This window comes from Neofelis nebulosa, chromosome 13 (genome assembly GCF_028018385.1).
Source record: "Neofelis nebulosa isolate mNeoNeb1 chromosome 13, mNeoNeb1.pri, whole genome shotgun sequence".
Classification (NCBI taxonomy): domain Eukaryota; kingdom Metazoa; phylum Chordata; class Mammalia; order Carnivora; family Felidae; genus Neofelis; species Neofelis nebulosa.
Genome location: NC_080794.1, coordinates 26,196,355 through 26,213,644, shown reverse-complemented (window position 1 = coordinate 26,213,644; position 17,290 = coordinate 26,196,355). Strand labels below are relative to the sequence as shown.

At 46.7% G+C, this 17,290-nt stretch overlaps 1 protein-coding gene across 2 annotated transcripts in view; it reads left to right on the top strand.

The window, feature by feature from the left end:
• Nucleotides 1-262: 262 nt before the first annotated feature.
• CCDC6 (coiled-coil domain containing 6) overlaps nt 263-17,290 on the top strand; it is a 109,941-nt gene continuing 92,913 nt past the window's right edge. Inside the window, exon 1 of one of the 2 annotated variants that reach the window (XM_058696388.1) lies at nt 263-1,372. In XM_058696388.1, coding sequence (XP_058552371.1) covers nt 1,064-1,372 — 309 coding nt within the window. In that variant the 5' untranslated portion in view covers nt 263-1,063. The remainder of the gene's footprint in view (nt 1,373-17,290) is intronic. The other variant, XM_058696387.1, reaches the window with a different exon arrangement.

Genomic DNA, 17,290 nt, shown 5'->3' with positions numbered 1-17,290 from the left:
AGAAAGTGTTTCTTTTTTCTTTTTGGATTAGATAAACGCTAGTCTCTTAATCCTATTGCGTGACACGTCCTGGCACTGTTCTCAAGATGTGAAGAGAAAAAGAAAAGAAAGTTGCACCTTGTTTAAAGATTGAGCGCAGTGTGGTTTATGAGATTATTAGGAGGAGGAGCAAAGAGAGTGGCATGTCTCTTCCGCAAATTCTTAACGAGGTTAACCTGTGGCTGCTGTTGTTTCACCCCACTCGGGCTCCTGGCAGGGGAACTTTCTGTTCTCTTAGCGCTATCCTAGGCTTCCCAGTTGAGCTCTCCGAGAAGATAAAACTCAAAGGGCTGCGTGTATGTTTCAAACAGACAGAGGGAGACAGGAGTACACGCAGTCGGCGGAAGACGGGGCCACTGCCCCGCCACGGCCCGGCCACGGCTGAATGCGGGAGCCGGCGTGACCTTTCCACGTGTCTCCGACACCTGCGAGGCTAGCGGGGCACCGGGTTTCCTTTTCCCGGGAGCCGGCGCGAGCCCGGAAGAGGCTGGGCGTCTGGGGGCTTAGGTGGGGGGCCGGGAGGCCCTCCTTCGGAACACGTGCGGCCAGCGCGCAGCTGGTGCGAGGGCTGACCTGGCCTTCCCGCCCCGGCTGGGCCCGCGAGTCCCTGGCCCGCCGGCAGGCGCCGGGAGGCGGGCCGCGGCGGTGGCGGCGGGCGGGTCCCGGAGCTTTCGGCCAGCTCTTTAGGGCGGCCTAGCGAGCGCACCAGGCCCGGCTGGAGCGAGCCCCAGTGCAGTACTGCCCGAGCCCGGGCGGGGTCTCTGTTCTCTGGCAGAGGAGGTCCCTTGGCAGCGGGAAGCTCCCTCTCTTTCTCTCGCCGCCGCTCGGAGTCTGCGCCCTGCTGCCAGGCGCCCAGCTCGGCGCTCCCCTGTGCTCGCCCGGCGCCCACTCATTCGCAGCCCGGCCTTCGTCGCCGCCGCCTCCCTGCTGCTCCTCCTCCTCCTCCTCCTCCTCCTCCTCCTCCTCCTCCTCCTCCTCCTCCACCTCCTCCTCCTCCTCCTTCTTTCCCCAGCCCGCCGCGGCCATGGCGGACAGCGCCAGCGAGAGCGACACGGACGGGGCGGGGGGCAACAGCAGCAGCTCGGCCGCCATGCAGTCGTCCTGCTCATCGACCTCGGGCGGCGGCGGTGGCGGTGGCGGCGGGGGAGGCGGCGGCGGTGGGAAGTCGGGGGGCATTGTCATCTCGCCGTTCCGCCTGGAGGAGCTCACCAACCGCCTGGCCTCGCTGCAGCAGGAGAACAAGGTGCTGAAGATCGAGCTGGAGACCTACAAACTCAAGTGCAAGGCGCTGCAGGAGGAAAACCGCGACCTGCGCAAAGCCAGCGTGACCATCGTGAGTTGCTTCCCCGGGGGGCGCGCCGCGGCGCCGACCTCCGCCCGCCTCCGGGAGAGGTTGCACCTGGACCGGGCAGCCCCCGAACTCCCCGAGCCTTCCGGGGACCTGCAGCGAGCACACTCTGCCAAGAACTGCTGGCCCCTGGAGGGTGGGGGAGAGGGAGGTGTCCCTTTGGGGCCACGCGAGTCTGGCCTCCCTCAGGGGTCAGGCCCCTCGCGGGGTGCGGGAGAAAGCTGCTGGGACAACCACCCACATTTTCTTTTCGCCACTGGGTAGGAGGCCCCTCCCGGGCAGTGCTGGAGACTGGTGGCGTGGCTGGGGGGCGGGGTGGGACTTTTTTTTTTTTTTTTCAGTCACAGCGTGCCTGAGGTGTACGTGCAGAATCTGGGGACCCCTAGGCTGTGGGAGAGGGAGGAAGCCGGATTAGGTTCCGGGGGCCTGCCTTAGGGTGCGGGGGTTGCGTAGCTGGGCTGGGCACTTCGCTGGCATCTGTACGGCGCTAGCTTGATCGCCCGGGGAGGGGGCGGGAGAGAGTGGCTGGGAATCCGGGAAGTGGAGTTTTCTGGCCAGGATTGAGAGGGAAGGGCGGGTACCGGAGCTGATGCTTCCACCTCCGTTGGAAGTCCTTTCCTTGGTTCGGGTTGAGTGTAGGGGGTGCCAGCGGCAGTGCACAGCCTGGAGAATGCAGCATCTTACACTAAACCTGGACAGAGTGAAGGGTGTGCAGCTTGGACAGGCTGAAACCGTGAAGGGTATCGACTGCTTTTCCCTTGCGGAGGAGGATGTACGTGTGTTTGCTTCATTGGTGGTGGAGTGTCTAGGGATATTTAGCCTCTGAGTCCAGATACTTGATGAGAGAACAGACTGTCTGTTCTGTTTCCACCTGGCGCCCGAGGCTCACCCGAAGAGGGTAAGATTAGGTGTGTAGTCTCCCTCCTAGCGAAGCAGGCGGTTAGAAAGGCCACTATAGCCGTGATGAGGCGAAACATAACTGGAAAAAGTACACCGTGTGCTCTCACCTAATATCCCTGCCAGCTAGCCACATCATTAACATGCAGAATCCCCATACAGACAACTCTATTCAGATCAAAACAGTTTCCCAGCCAGGAGCTGAGAAGAAAATGTCAAGAAATCAAGGGCATAAATTACCATAGTTGCTGCACCATAGCTGATGAGACTGAACCTTCAGATGGAGAAAAAAGCATGAATTTGGGAATGGATCAAAGATGACAGTCTGGAAATGAAACGGGGCAAGTTTAGGATGCCCCTGTGCCAGAAAAAGTCTTCAGCAGAGAAGTGAGTGTGTATGTGTGAGTGGGTGTGTATGCTCCCCCAGTGCTAGCTCATACATGGGACCTGGATGGCATTCTGAATTTGCTTAAGAAGCAGATTTCCACCAAAGTTTCAGTGTGATTGGCAGCCTAAATAGAAATTGATTATAGAAAGACACTTTGCATGCTCAAATCCAGTCCTGGTGAATGGAATGGGAACAACATTCACGCGTTTCCAGACTGTCAAGTTCTTGAAGTGCCCTTTTGGTAGGAAGAGGGAGGAATGCAGAGGCAGCCACTTCCAAGCCTTCTCTAGCTTTCTTGGCCAAGAGAGAGGTCTCTGCTGAGTGGGGGTTTGAGAAGAGGGGGAAGTTGGTGGAAGCAGTTTATTTAAGGTTTGAGTTAGTAAATGAGAGGGTTAGTCTCTTGGAGAATGTGAACCATAGAAAGTAGTAAAACTTATATGAAACAGAATCTCTAGCCTCTTGTATAGAGTGAGCAATACAGGCTGTTTTTGTTTGGGAGAGAGGATTAGGGGTGGAGATACTGTGAAAGGGTATCTGTTTGACAGTTGACCGTATTATAAGTAGGTCTGTAAATTATACACAAACACGTTGGCTTCACATGGACAAATGTGTTCATTCCTGGTGCATAAGATCGGAGGCCTTCTGAACACTTGGTTTGAAGAGTGTGTGAGGTGGTAGCTTTATTTCTTAGCACTTACCCTCAGCTAAAACTGACACCCCACCAGATATACTTTGTGAAATGTGGCCGTACTGAGTAGAGTTTTAATATTGTTTTAGATGACAGCCTACAAGTACCTTTTGGTACTCAGTTCTTCTTTGATCTCTAATACATACTTTCAAGGAAACAAAAATGCTTGTGGTTTACCTGGTTCCTTAGTATTTGACAGGTGTTATTAAGGCAAATGCAGAGAAGAGTTCTTTTAAGCTTTTGAGAATTTTGGACCCAGGTTGTGTTGAAGTGGGCTTGACCTCTCATGTATGCAATATGGGAGGAGAGATGTGTGTGACTATGTGAAATGGGTCTGTGGGTGTAAGGAGCCCATTGAACAATACTGTGTCGTAATTTCTGTCAAGGTTAAGCTGGACAACTCCTAACAACTCTAAGTTAAACATAGCCCTTATTAGTAGTTGCCTAGAAAGTTTGTGATAAGGCCTATATTCAATTCAATGAAGGCCTTGCTAGATTTTTCATATTTTAGTTAATTTAAAGGGAAGATGGTATCCTAATCCTATTACTTGCTCTCCTGGCGCTTATTAGTTCCTTTACTTACAATATTAACTTTAATATTCTTGAGCACTAAAGGTGATTGTGAGTGTCTTTCCTTTTCCCTGCATATGTCCAGGAAGGTACACTGCTAATCAGCCACACTGTGGAAGAGTGTGGCTCTTTTTTTTTTTTTTTTTTTTTTTTTTTTTTTTTTTTTAGCAGCTTATTTTTTTAGAGTAGTTTTAGGTTTGCAGCAAAATTGAGGGGAAAGTACAGAGATTTCTCACATATTCCTTGTCCTTCCCCTCCCCCATTATCAACACTCCCCACCAGAGTGGTGCATTTGTTCCAACTGATGAACCAACTTTGACCCATCATAATCACCCAAAGTCCTTAGTTTACATTAGGGTTCATCTTGGTGTTTGTACATTCTGTGGGTTTGGACAAATGTATAATGACACATATCTACTATTGTAGTATCCTGCAGAGTAGACCAAGTACTTTAAAACTCCTCTGTGCTTTGCCTTCTCATCCCTCCCTAACCTAGCACCCACTGATCTTTTTTTTTACTGTCTTCATAGTAATCCATTAACCTGTGAAGGACTTAGTTGTTTCCAAGTTTTGGCAATTAAGAGTAGAGCTGCACCAGACATCTGTGTGCAGGGCATTGTGTGGACAAAAGATTTCAGCTGTTTTGAGTAAATACCAAAGAGTGCAATTACTGGATTGTATGGTTAGAGTATTTTTGTTAAGCAGCGGCTCAATTGTCTTTCCAAAGTGGCTGTACCATGTTGCATTCCTACCAGGAGTGAGTGAGCATTCCTGTTGATCCACATACTTGTCAGCTTTTGCTGTTGTCATTGTTTTGGATTTTGGCCATTCTGATAGGTGTGTAGGTACCTCATTGTTGTGCCCTCTTTTAAAAACCAGTCCAAAGGCTAGTAGAAATCTTAACTAGTGATCATTTCTGTGTATTTTGGTATATGAATGCTTACTTGGATCAAGCTACCTATTTAATAAAGGACTGGTTTCATGGGTCCCTGTTCTCAGCATCTGTATGATAAAGTTAAACATTATCTCTAGGGAAGAATCAACTGGATGAGGCCTTTCATCCGTGTGTCCAAGTGCCTGGTGCATCTGGGAGTCTCGAGCTTGCCTCTAGTATGTTTCACTTGGGGCTTTCGTGAAGAGTGGAATGTTTTGAGTGATTATCCAATTTCTCCCAGTAAATCAGCAGTGGAACCAGGATGCTGATTATAGCTCATAATTTCTTCTTTGGCATAGAGAAAATACACAAAAAGCAAATGCTCAGTCTGTTGAATAGCTTTTATATGTTAGGCTAGATTTATCCTGCTTTTATTGTGGGTGAAAATGTAATTGGAGATGATCTGATTCATTGTAGTAAGAGGTGTCCAGCGGTGGTGGTCTCTGAGATGAGGAAGTGCTATAATGGGCGTTAGTTGGATGGTTTTACAGTTCTAGATGAGCTGCTAGTATTCTCAGTATAAGTGGAGCTTTCACCTGGCATGGCTGGTCTCTAAGGCGTATGCCTTTTCTAGACTGGTTCAGACCTAATAGCATGTGTCTGGTTTGAAAATAAAGGCCTAGTATTTGAGTATCTTTCTCTAACTATAAAGTTAGTTCTTTATTATAGAACTTTAGGGAAATACAGAAATACAAAGGAATTTTGAAGTTACAGTAGAAAAACAGGTTTGTATGGCATGATTAGAAAGCGTGGCTATTTTAACCATCAACAGTGTAATCGTTTCATTAACCAATAAAATCTTCCATATAGTAAATGTTGTGGATTTCGGGTTATTTACTCTGGAAGCTTAATACACTATTTTCCATTTTTAAGACTTCATTTTGGCAGACTCTGAAGCTGTCAGATTGACATTGCCCTTGTAAAGAGGTGTGGTGTATGTCTTTTTTTGTTGTTGTTAAAAATTTTTTCCCCCCCTTAGATGCTTAATGGAAAACACCCAGCTTTAGACAGAACTTTGAGAAAGTCTGACCTCACAGTTAGGTCTAATTGTACATGGTTCAGTTTTGTTACAAAGGCTGTATGGTTAGTTTTCTTCTGCAGTTGAAATTCTTCATGTTGATGTCTCTTCTGTTTCATGTAATGTAATTGTATTTGATTAAAAAAACACAGAATGTTAGAGGAGATTGTGACAGTCTTTTGCAGTGTTCCTTTTGTTTTGCTGGGGTGGGAGAATCACCAGTACCTGGTTTGCAGTGACTCTTGTTCAAGACCAGAGACACTGGCCTACAGCAAAAATCTGAAACTAGTCATTGCCTGTTTAAAAACATTCAGTGGCTCTCCATTACCCTCTGGATCCAGGTAAACTTTCTGTGGTTTACCAGGCCCTTCTTGCTCTGGCCCCTGCTTGCTTCACACACCTACCTCTCAACGTCTAGAAGCTCTCACTTGGTTGAACTGCTAGTTGCTGGAATTTCAATAGGTCTCTCTGACTCCTCTGGGATAGACTTCCCGCCCTTAATCCTATCCCTGACTCCTCCCTTCCCTTCTACCTCGTAGATCCTAGTAGACTATACTACCTTTTCCACCCCCACCCCAGTGCACATTGCCACTGCCTCTGTACCAGCCACACAGTGGGCTTTGTGCCCATTCATGTGCTCCCACAGGACCCATCTGTCACTCCCTCTACCACCCCATCACATAGGTGCCCCTCAGCAGCAGGGGTATACATTCTTCCAGGGGCAGATTTTGCTTTGTTCACTCCCATTTCTCAGTGCCTGGCATGTGGTAGATACTCAAGGGTATGTTGAGTTGACTCAGGAGGCCCTGGGTAGTGCAGTGGTTGTTGTTTTGTGCCCATTCTGCCTTGACCTTGTACTAATAGGGTCACTCTCCTGCTGCATGTGTTCTGAACAACAGCACATATGGTCTTTGCAGGGGTTGGTTAAAGAGGCTAGATGGATGAATGAATACAGTGTATACTTTGGGGGACCATTACAATCAATGCAACCCAAGCTCTTGTTTTCTAAGGGTGGGTGAGGTTATAGGTTACCTTGTAGCTATATCTAGATGTTCAAGATACACTTCACCTCTGAAAGGGGGACAAAGTGTCTTCAGTTTCACCTTTCCAAGGATTTTTGAGCCAGGCTTTTAGGGGGAAAATGTGGTTCTGTTGGCATGTTCAGATTTACCACTTCAGTTTTGGTAATGGTGACAGATCATTTCAGTGTTTTCTCATGACTTTCGTTAGTTTTGAAATGCCCCACAGCTGCCTCTGGGAAACAGTGTGCTGTCGTGCATCTCTGCAAGTACCCGTGACCTGAAGCTCTATTTGGGGAAGTATCTGCAAAGGAGATTGGGAGACTTGGCTGAATCCTTGTAGATGTCCATGGGAGGCTTGCAGGGTGGAGTTGCAGGGGCTTGGTAATGGTGTCACACGCAGTGTGCTTGCATTTCTTCTTAAATGCTTTGCAGCGATCGTTGCATTTACACCTAGAAATGCTCATCTGACCTTTTCAACTACAGCCAGGCTGAACCAGGAGTAACCTTCCTCTTCCTCTTTCCCTCCCATACTTCTTCCCTCAGTGGGTAGGTGTTGCTTTTTGTTTTCAATCACAATGCAGCTGCTTTTAGATAGATTGAATTATTGTCAAAGCTGATGAAGTCAGTGTTCACAGGTTCAGTGTGTTCTTGCTTGGTGGGGGTTCAAATTTTTTGACAGGGAAACTAATGCTCTGGAAAATGTTTCTAATCATCAGGATCTCAGAGTGGTGTTAACTTGCAAACTCTTCCTTCCCCAATATTGTCAAATTTTCTTATCTTTCATGGGTGTGAAACTCACAGCTGTGAGTTTTATTTCAGTGTTCATTCCAGTAAATTACAAACCTTACTTTGCAGAGGTGTTCTCGTTTAGGTGAGAAGAATGTTCAAAAAAGACTGATTGTTTGATTTATGGTTTATTTAGAAATAACCACCCCCTTATTATTGGTCCCTAGCTCTAATGTATGGGGTACAGTTTAGTGATTAAAATTCTTTATAATACTTATTTAATGATGGGAAATTTTCTGTGATTTCTTTCTCCCTTTGCCTTGTCAGTAAGGCACAAAATGGTATGTGAGGAGTACAGCCTGAAAAATAGGCACGATTCAACCCCCCAGTACTTCTCGGAGTACTGGCCTCCTGGGTGCCAGTGCTCTGAAGCACTCAGAAGCAGTGTAAGGGCTTCTCTAGCAGCTTCCCAAGCATTACACTGGACTTGCAGTCAGCTTGGCCCTGGCTTGCTGATGTAGCGAACTCAGCAGAGGAACAGCCATTCCCTCTCCAGCACTTTCCAGTCCAGAGAGTGGTGAAGTGCAGGTGCAAGCAAGAAAGGAGGTTCAGCAGACTCTTGTAGGGGTTCCAGGGAGGGCTATGTCACCCTCTTTGTCTTGTTGAGTCCCTTCAAGGGAAATGATGTGCCCTCTTCACTCACAGTTTAATTAGCTTGTAGTTGGTTTTATAAGGCCAAGATGGGGAGAACGGGTTGCTCAGTTTGTCTATGTTGAGGTGGTACTGGGAGGTTTTTGTTTGTTTTTAATTTTCTTTTTCTTTTCTTTTTTTTTTTTTTTTTTTTTTGTGGTGATTGAAAAGAAATGCCACTGATGTCTTAATTTTATAATTTGCATCTGCCGGTAGATTGAAATGATCTAGGTGGTTTTTCCTCTATTCCTGTTATTCCCTGAGGCCCACCCACATTCCTTTCATGGAATATTGTTGGATGGATCGAATTTCCTAAGTCTTTAATCCCAAACCATGTGAAAGTAAAGACTTCATACAGTAAAGTTAATTAGAGATACTAGTTTATGGGCAATTCCAAATTCCAGTTTTTTTTTTTTTTTTTTTTTTAAGCAGTGTTGATTGACGGGATAATCTTCCATGCATCTGTTCCAGATCAGACCAGCCTCCTGTGGGTGCCAGGTGTGTGTCCAGGGTGATCTGGCTAATACCCTCCAGGGCATCTCAGGGCACTTCAGATCAAATGAGGCCATTTGGTACTGAGGAGCAGAGTTAGGATATTTAGCCAGACATTGGTCATGATTCAAAAAAGTTTTCCATAGAAGGAAAGAGGAAAGTGACAGAGTGAAAACAACATGGAAGTCTGTATGAGCTAAAGAAAGTTCTTTGAAATCTAGTACCTGCAGTAGATAAAACACTTCATGTGTTGCTTTCCTAAGCAAAGAGTCTTTTTTGTGCAGTTGGCTTTTGTGACTGAATTAGAAAGGTTAAAATAGTCTTGAGAAAAATAATTTATTTGGTGTTTAATTATAGAAAGAGCTTCTCAACTTGTGACATTATTTTCATGTGAGTGGTGATTGTTTTCTGTTATCCTAATATACCAACTCAAATAATAACTTTTATTCTATTGAGATTTTTGTTTTTGGTGGTTTTTTTTTTTTTTCCTTTTTTTGGTCTTCACTAGACAGGCCTTAATTTATCTAAACAAAGACATTTGCTGAGAGTCAAAACATTGTGTCTCTGCTTCACTTAGGAGCTTCTGATTATAGAAACACTAAAATTTGAGGAGAAAAAAATTGGCTAGATGCTTTTAACATCTTTGCTAACCAGAGTACAATTTAAACATATACACCATAGTGGCGCCTGGGTGGCGCAATCGTCTGACTTCAGCTCGGGTCATGATCTTGCAGTTTGTGAGTTCGAGCCCACTCAGGATCAGTGCTGACAGCAGGGAGCTTGCTTGGGGTTCTCTCTCTCCCTCTCTCTCTTTGCCCCTCCCCCCCCATACACTTTTCAAAATAAATAAATAAACATTAAAAAAATACAGTAAAATATACACAACATTAAGTTACCAGTTTAACCATAAGTGTACAATCCAGTGGCATTAAGTGCATTCACAGTGTTGTGCAACCATTACCATTATCCATTTCCAGAACTTACTATCCCAAACAGAAACTGTCTCTATTAAATAATACCTCCTCATTTCCCTTTACCCTCTAGGCCCTAATAACCTCTATTCTTAGTGACTTAAAAATTACTTTTAAAAATTTTTTAAAGGAAAAGTTTATAGTGATCTACAGAAGCAGCTAGCTGTTTTTTATTATCCTGGTGTTAAAGTTATGAATTGGGACTGAAAAGATTTTAAAGTGCTGTTATCTTGCTCCATCTCCAGTTTTTATTGTTATTGGGGCTTTCCCTCATCTGGTTTTCTGTCATTCAGCAAACATGGATGGTACCCCAGCCCTGGGCTCAGCACTTTTTGTCCTACTTTGCATTTAGAGGAGGCACCCTCTCAAGAAGAACCTTGGGAGGGAGTAACCCACTGTCAGGGGACAGGACTTTGCCCTGACTCCTCATTAATCATGGGTGCTTTTTTTTTTTTTTTTTTAATTTAAATTTTGTATTTTTTAAAATTAATTAACTTTTAAAAAGATTTTATTTTTAAGTGATGTCTACACCCAGCGTGGGACTCAACCCTGAGATCGAGTCGCATGCTCCACCTACTGAACTACCCAGGCGCCCCTCTTTGTGTGTGTGTGTGTGTGTGTGTGTTGCAAGCATTTAATTTCCTTGATGGCATTTTGAATAGATCACGATTTAAGAAAGGTTGAAAAAACCCAAAAGATTGAAAAAATTAATTAACAATTCATATTTACCAGCATTGCTCTATTTCCAAAGCAGATTGTGTTGCTGTGATAACAGCTAATATTCATGCAGCACTTACTGTGGGGTTAGGTACTGTTGGGAGGGATCTGCTTGTATTTTCTTATTTAACCCTTAGCACCATCCTGTGGGGTCAGTACTGCTGTAATGCATCGCTATGCAGGTTTAGGCTCAGACAGGTTATATAACTTGCCAGCTTTCCAACGCAGGCCGCGGGTGGAGGGGGGGGCGGAATTTGAATGCAGGCCTGTCCTCAGAGCATAAGTGCAGGCTGCACAGCCTGGGGAGGGTGGGGTACAAGTCAATTTATGATCATTTTTGTCTTTATTTTGTTGTGGGCGTTTTCCTCCTTGTTTTCTGCACTCCTGTTCCTTCAGTGAGGGCAGTCACGGCTGCCCTGTCACCACGGCAAATTCCCGGGATGCCAGGCCTAAGGGAGTGTTTCCAGGGTAGCAGCCTTGGAAGAGAAATGGTGATGGGAGGGGGCAGCCTGTGGCCTATCCAGGGAACCCTGGTAGGTTGCCCCTGTGCTTATAGCACAGCCATCTGGGCTCCCCTCTCCTCCCTCCCTTTGCTCCTGTCCCAGTCTGGAATCAGTCTCTTTGTACTTCTTTTATAACCTCTACTTAAAAATAGTCTGACAAGCGCAGTCATAGTGGATTTTTTTTCTTTTTTAAACAAACGTATTGATCACCTGCTGTATACTAGGCAATGTGCCATATATATCAGTGGGATGAGACAGCACTTGGGAAGTTGGTGAAGGGCCCCTGACTCAATCTGCAAGTGGGGACCGTAGTCCAGGTTGTGACTTTTAAGCTACAGTCTGAAGGATAAATGGAAGTTAATCTAGAGGAAGATGGGGGCAGAGGCGTGGCAAGACGGGCATTCCTCCCTGACTCAGAACCTGAGTGTTGGGGAAAGGAGGCAAACTGGGGAGGAGAGCAGGACCCTGCTAGGCAAGCCTGGTGGGTGCCATTTCTGGCTCCCATCCAGGAGCTGACTGCAGAAGGGGGGTGGGGAGGGGGCAGGGGAACAATAGGAACAGTTCTGTATTTTCATAATCTGCTCTGGCTGCTTAGTGCTGACATTTCTTCGTGTTTTCCTCCTAAGCTATTTGAAGGCACGTACTTTGTCATTTATCACCTGTGAGATGATCTGTCTTATTCCATGGTAGTAGCTACATGGTACTGTCTTTTACTGTGTGCCTGGTACATTTCAAAACACTTTTTGTGGGAACTCCTAGCAACCCTTTGCCATCTCCACGTCTCGGAGGAAGAAATGAGGTGTAGGTGTCAGTGACACCTTGAGGGTCACAGTAAGTGGTAGAACAGGGATTTGAACATAGGCAATCTGAGGGTACCTCACGTGCGACTGGTGCAGAAAAGTTCTGCCATTTGAAGGATCATTTTTCCCACAGCCTTGACGCTGTAGGAGATGCTCCGTAAACTTTGTGGGATTTGTTTTGGGGGTGCCCAGGTTTTCATAAACTCTAATGGAGTATGACATGCTTACAGTGAAGTGCACAAGGTCTGAATGCACAAATTTATGCTCTATGAACTTAACAAATGAATTCACCAGTGTCATCATCACCCTGCTCAAGCTACATGCTATTATCATCATTTCCTTCACCATCCTCCCCTGTCCTCTGTTCTAGTCATCACACCCCAAAAAATAACCTTGCACTGACTTCTGTCACTGTAGATTTGTTTTGCTTATTTTTAAACTTCCCATAAGTGGTTTTATATGGAAGGTTTTTATTGTGTGTCTGGATTCTTTGCTTTGATATCCTAGTTTGTATATTTACTGATATTAAACAGTATCTCTGTTGTTGCATATAGAGGTAGGGTTTTTTAAAGCTGTGCAGTATCCCCATTTTGTGTGTCTGTGGAACTGTTCTGGCGTGTGCCCTCTGGGTCACCCCACCCCTTCCCTCAGCAGTGCTCACTGGGCAGTGGGAAAGGAGGGTGGTACACCAGAGGATGCGAGGCCCTGCGGGACGTGGCTCCCAGTCGTTGGAGGCTCCGGCCACCTTACTAGCTAAGTTACATTGCGTTCAGAGCCTGTGAACCTTGGTGGGCTTACTACCTTCTTTAGCATACCTCTATCCTACTGCTGTTGTAGGTGTGAAATGAGAGCATGCACATCAGAGTGTTTTGATAATTTGTGACCTAATATTCCTGTGGAATATGGTAGATTATTAGTACCCCCATACTTCCTATTGTTTTCCAAAATATATTTCAGAATCAAAACTTTTCTTCGTAAGATGGTGTTATCAAAATAACATTTGGAAAGCTGAGGGGGGAGGCGATTGAGGCCCCACGCCCTGAGCTGTCTGGAGGCCTTAAGTTGGGGAGCTCTGCATCCTGGCTTTTTAGGGCCTGTGTTTCTCTGGCAGTTTGGGATGCCTGGGAACCTGGCCGGTTTCCTAGGGTTTGGTGAGTCAGGAGTAAGCCAGCCTGTGTGGTGGCGTAAAAATAAAAGGAGAGCAAGAGGCAAACATGTTTCCTAAAAGAGATGCATTTTTCCTTGTAGGTCGGTTGTAGGGCTCTTTCCGTCATTTCTTGAAATAGGAGCCGACGTGTGCCTTTTCCTAGTTTTCTGTCTTTAGCACTGTGGGCAGCAGACAGTCAAAGCTTGCTTCTCTGTTTTGTGACTTCTGACCCTGTTTCAAGGGAGTGTGGATTCCAGAGGGTGGGCTTTGATGGCTGAGACACCAGTGCCACTCCTGTTTAGCTGCTGGTCTAAAGAACAGAAGCCAAAACATGAATGTCTTTGAAATTGACTGACTTTGCAGGTTTGCGGTTCCTGAATGATGAAGGACAGCTCCAGCTTGTGAGCCAGGACCAGTCTGTGGGAGGCCGGTAGTTTTCTGTCTGCAGGGGACTCCTCAAGTGACCTGTACTCTTTCTGTTGCCTCTGGATCTCTCTCTCTAGCAATAGAAATGGGACTTTTTGAAGGATGAAGGAACATGCTTTTCACCAGGGCACGGTTGTGGTTTTATTGTCCCAGTGTGAAGGCTTTTGGTATAATGGAAGGGGGGCAAGGAGGACAGTTGGTATAATTCAGGGACTCAGCCAGCATTGTAAATAAGTTAAAGTAAGCCTTCTTGAACCCAGGAAAGCCCTTACTACTTTTGCTGAGGAGGTGTGGCCATAAGCCAAGACTGTTGGAGTCTTTTGGTCTGTCTTAGTCCCCCTCCCAAAGTACTTTGAATGCCTTCCCATTCTTTTTCAGGTAAGGGAGATTAGCACTAATGACTTTAATCCTTTATTTGGTTCGCTCTTGCTTGGCCCAGAGCCTTGTAGCTCTGGGTCATTGGAATTTCTGTTGGGTGATGTGAAAAGGCAATTGGAATTCACTTGTTAGCCCACAGATGAAAACCATTTAGGCTTTGCCACACAGCACTGCCACAGTGTATTCTTTCTCTAGTTCTTACTTTCCTGTGGGTCCCACTGCTCACCTTTTTCGTTTTTATGCTCTCAATTTTATGTGTTGCAGAACAGCATTCTCCACTAGGCCATCTGTGTGGATTATCCCTCCTTTCAGTTTTATTCATAAGCTCCTTTGTTTTTCCACCCCAAGGTTCTTTTTTTTTTTTTTTTTTTTTTAAAACGTTTATTTATTTGTGAGACAGAGAGAGACAGAGCATGAACGGGCGAGGGTCAGAGAGAGGGAGACACAGAACCTGAAACAGGCTCCAGGCTCTGAGCTGTCAGCACAGAGCCTGATGCGGGGCTCGAACTCACGGACCACGAGATCATGACCTGAGCCGAAGTCAGCCGCTTAACCGACTGAGCCACCCAGGCGCCCCATACCCCAAGGTTCTTTGAGTGAACTTGATATAATGGAGAGAGATTTGGAAACCAGATAGGGTGGCCAGATTTGGCAAATAAAAACAGGATGAGGAACCATATTTGAATTTCAGATAAACAATGAATACTTTTTTAGTATATGTATGTTCCAAGTGTTGCATGGAACGAGGTATACTAAGAAATTATATGAAATGCAGATTTATTTTTTTTTTATTTTTTTATTTTTTTAAATTTTTTTTTTTCAACGTTTTTTATTTATTTTTGGGACAGAGAGAGACATAGCATGAACGGGGGAGGGGCAGAGAGAGAGGGAGACACAGAACCGGAAACAGGCTCCAGGCTCCGAGCCATCAGCCCAGAGCCTGACGCGGGGCTCGAACTCACGGACCGCGAGATCGTGACCTGGCTGAAGTCGGACGCTTAACCGACTGCGCCACCCAGGCGCCCCTGAAATGCAGATTTAATGACGCATCCTGTATTTTATCCAGCAGTCTTAAAACCCATAGGACTTAAAAATATCTCCATTTTGCTTCTTCCTGGTTCTGTGATCATTTGGCCTTTTACCTGACCCCAAAGACAACATGCCTTCTTTAAAAACAGATCATATTATCTTAGCTCTCAGGTTTGCCTCATGAATGAGGTGACTTCTGAAAGCCCTCAGGACACAGGCACCACGTGACTTCCTTTTCCCTCTTTGTCCAGTTATTATGGATTGGCCCATCTTCTTTTTCTTTCACAAAGCCAACCCAGTGCCCTTTCCTTAGTGTGGCTTGTCGGGGTTTTCAGGACCTCAGCCCTTCTTCTTCCTCAACTACTCTGTTTGCTTTCACTTTTTCTGCTCTTCCACCACCCATGTATTTATTTGTTCCTGTCTGGAAGCCACCTTTGTGTGCATCAGGTGTCCCTTCTCTTTGGCCACGTGTTACCAATCCTCTCATTTCATTTTTCCTTTCCTTCTCAACCTGAGATGGCATGGGAAGAATGGGGCCTCTTGGCTTCTCACAGTTCCTGGGGCCAGGCGATGATCGCGTATTATTTTGGGGCCTCAGTCTTCTCCTGTTCCCTGGGAAGGCTTGTTTAGGATTCAGGGATGACTCACTGGCAGCCTGTGTGTGGCCCACAGCAAGTGGTTTAGCTTTGGAGGTTTAGAAGACTTCTGAAAGAGAATGTGGTGGGACAGGCACGGATGCTCTGGTTGTCTTGGGCATCACTTCTGCTGCTTCTCACGCCTACAGCAGCTGCACTTGCTTATTTCCTTCCTGTTCCAAAGGTACTTGGATTGGAGACCCTGGAGCTATGCTGTGGATAGTGACTGATGGCACTGTGCGCCCTGTTTAATTGAGTTAGCTCCGGAAACAAAGCCACAGGGCACAATCGTGCCACTTTACAGGCTGAGGGAGCTGAGGTCTGGGGTCAGTCAGCTCATAGGTGGTGGGGCCAGGACTTGGCAGCCTGCCCCTAGAGCCCCTGCTCTTAGCCACTGGGTTGTATTCCTGCAGCTATAAGGGTCTGTGAAATTTCTTGTAGGAGCTGGGAACATAGCACAGTTTTGTTTTTTAAATTCATGACCTTAGTCCTTGGCCTGTTGTCTGGGAAGTTGCTGTAATTCATGGGTGGTGAATCCGTAGAATCAGTTTCCTCTCAAAAGCATCCTTCTTTCTGTCCCTTAAAGATGTTTCTGAGAGTTTTCTTGTGACCTTCTTCTAACTTTTAAAAGATTATGAGGTATCCTTGGTGTTTATTTAACTCAGCCGATTTTGGATATCTACCAAGTGCTGGCTCTACGCTTGAGACGTCCTTTTAGGAGCACGGCGGGGTATGATGAATAACTGAGTGCCTGGCCCTGAGCTAAGGGCACCGAAGAGGCCTGCTGTGAAGAGGCTGAGAGGCTGGTAGGAGGGACTGGTGAGAAAGCAGCGACCATGGCACAGTCGAAGGAAGATGGCGAGTCACCCATGCAGGGCTCACACAGTAAAGAGGAAACCGAGTGGAATGAGAGGAAGCGGATGTAATCCAGGGCCTGGTTGCCCCAGTAGGGGAGCTGTAGAGAAGACCACTCCTTGGGGGTGCAGAGAGTTTGGAACAGCAGGATATCACTCCCATCCTCCTCTGGAGGACAGAGGGAGGAGGAAGTGTTATCAACCCAGGGGCAGGGGGCACCAAGAGAAAGCTGGAGCCAGCTGGGCCTTGAGACAGGAATGCTGCCTAGGGTGGATAAGAAGGGGAAGAACACCCCGATTCTCCCTTCTCCCAGCCTCCGGTCTCTTGCCAGTACCTCTGCCTGGCTACACCCAGGGGCAGTTAGCTGGCTTCAGGGGACTGGGAGTTTCAGCCTTCAGAGGTCACCCCGTGCAGAGTGGGAGGAGGGCAGTGGGGATCTGGGGCCAGTCAGACCTGGGACTGGCTCAGGAAGAAATGAAAATGGAATGGCTATGTTTGGCCTGGGCTGTTGTCGAACACTTCACAGATGACAGAGTGTTGGCGGACTTGTAGGTTTTTATTTCCCCAGGAGGATGTGAGTGAAGGACATGCCAGGGAGATCTGCATGGACGGAGGCATGGCCACTGGAAACCACAGGCTCCGCTTGCAGCAGCTCCTGCAGCTCTGAATGGCTGAATCAACACTTGCGGCCTTTCCTGTGTGTCTTTCTTGAGCCTCAGAAGCCCCTCTCCTAGAATGCTTTCTTGTGTGTCCATGTCGTCCTTTATGGCTGACATGAATTTTCTCACAGAGGAGAGACAGGTGGGGAGCTGACACCTTGAATATCCTCAAGACCAGCCACTTCTGATAGAGCATGCGGCATTCAACAGTGGGAAACAGCTTGGGATGCCTGGCCAGCACCAGAAAGGAGTTCATGGCCAGTGGCAGTCCTGTCACGGGCCCCAGGGCTCTGATGAGGAGGCTGATGCCTTGGGAGGAAAAATAGCTGCTCAAGTTAGTGGCTTAGTGGCCTTGTCT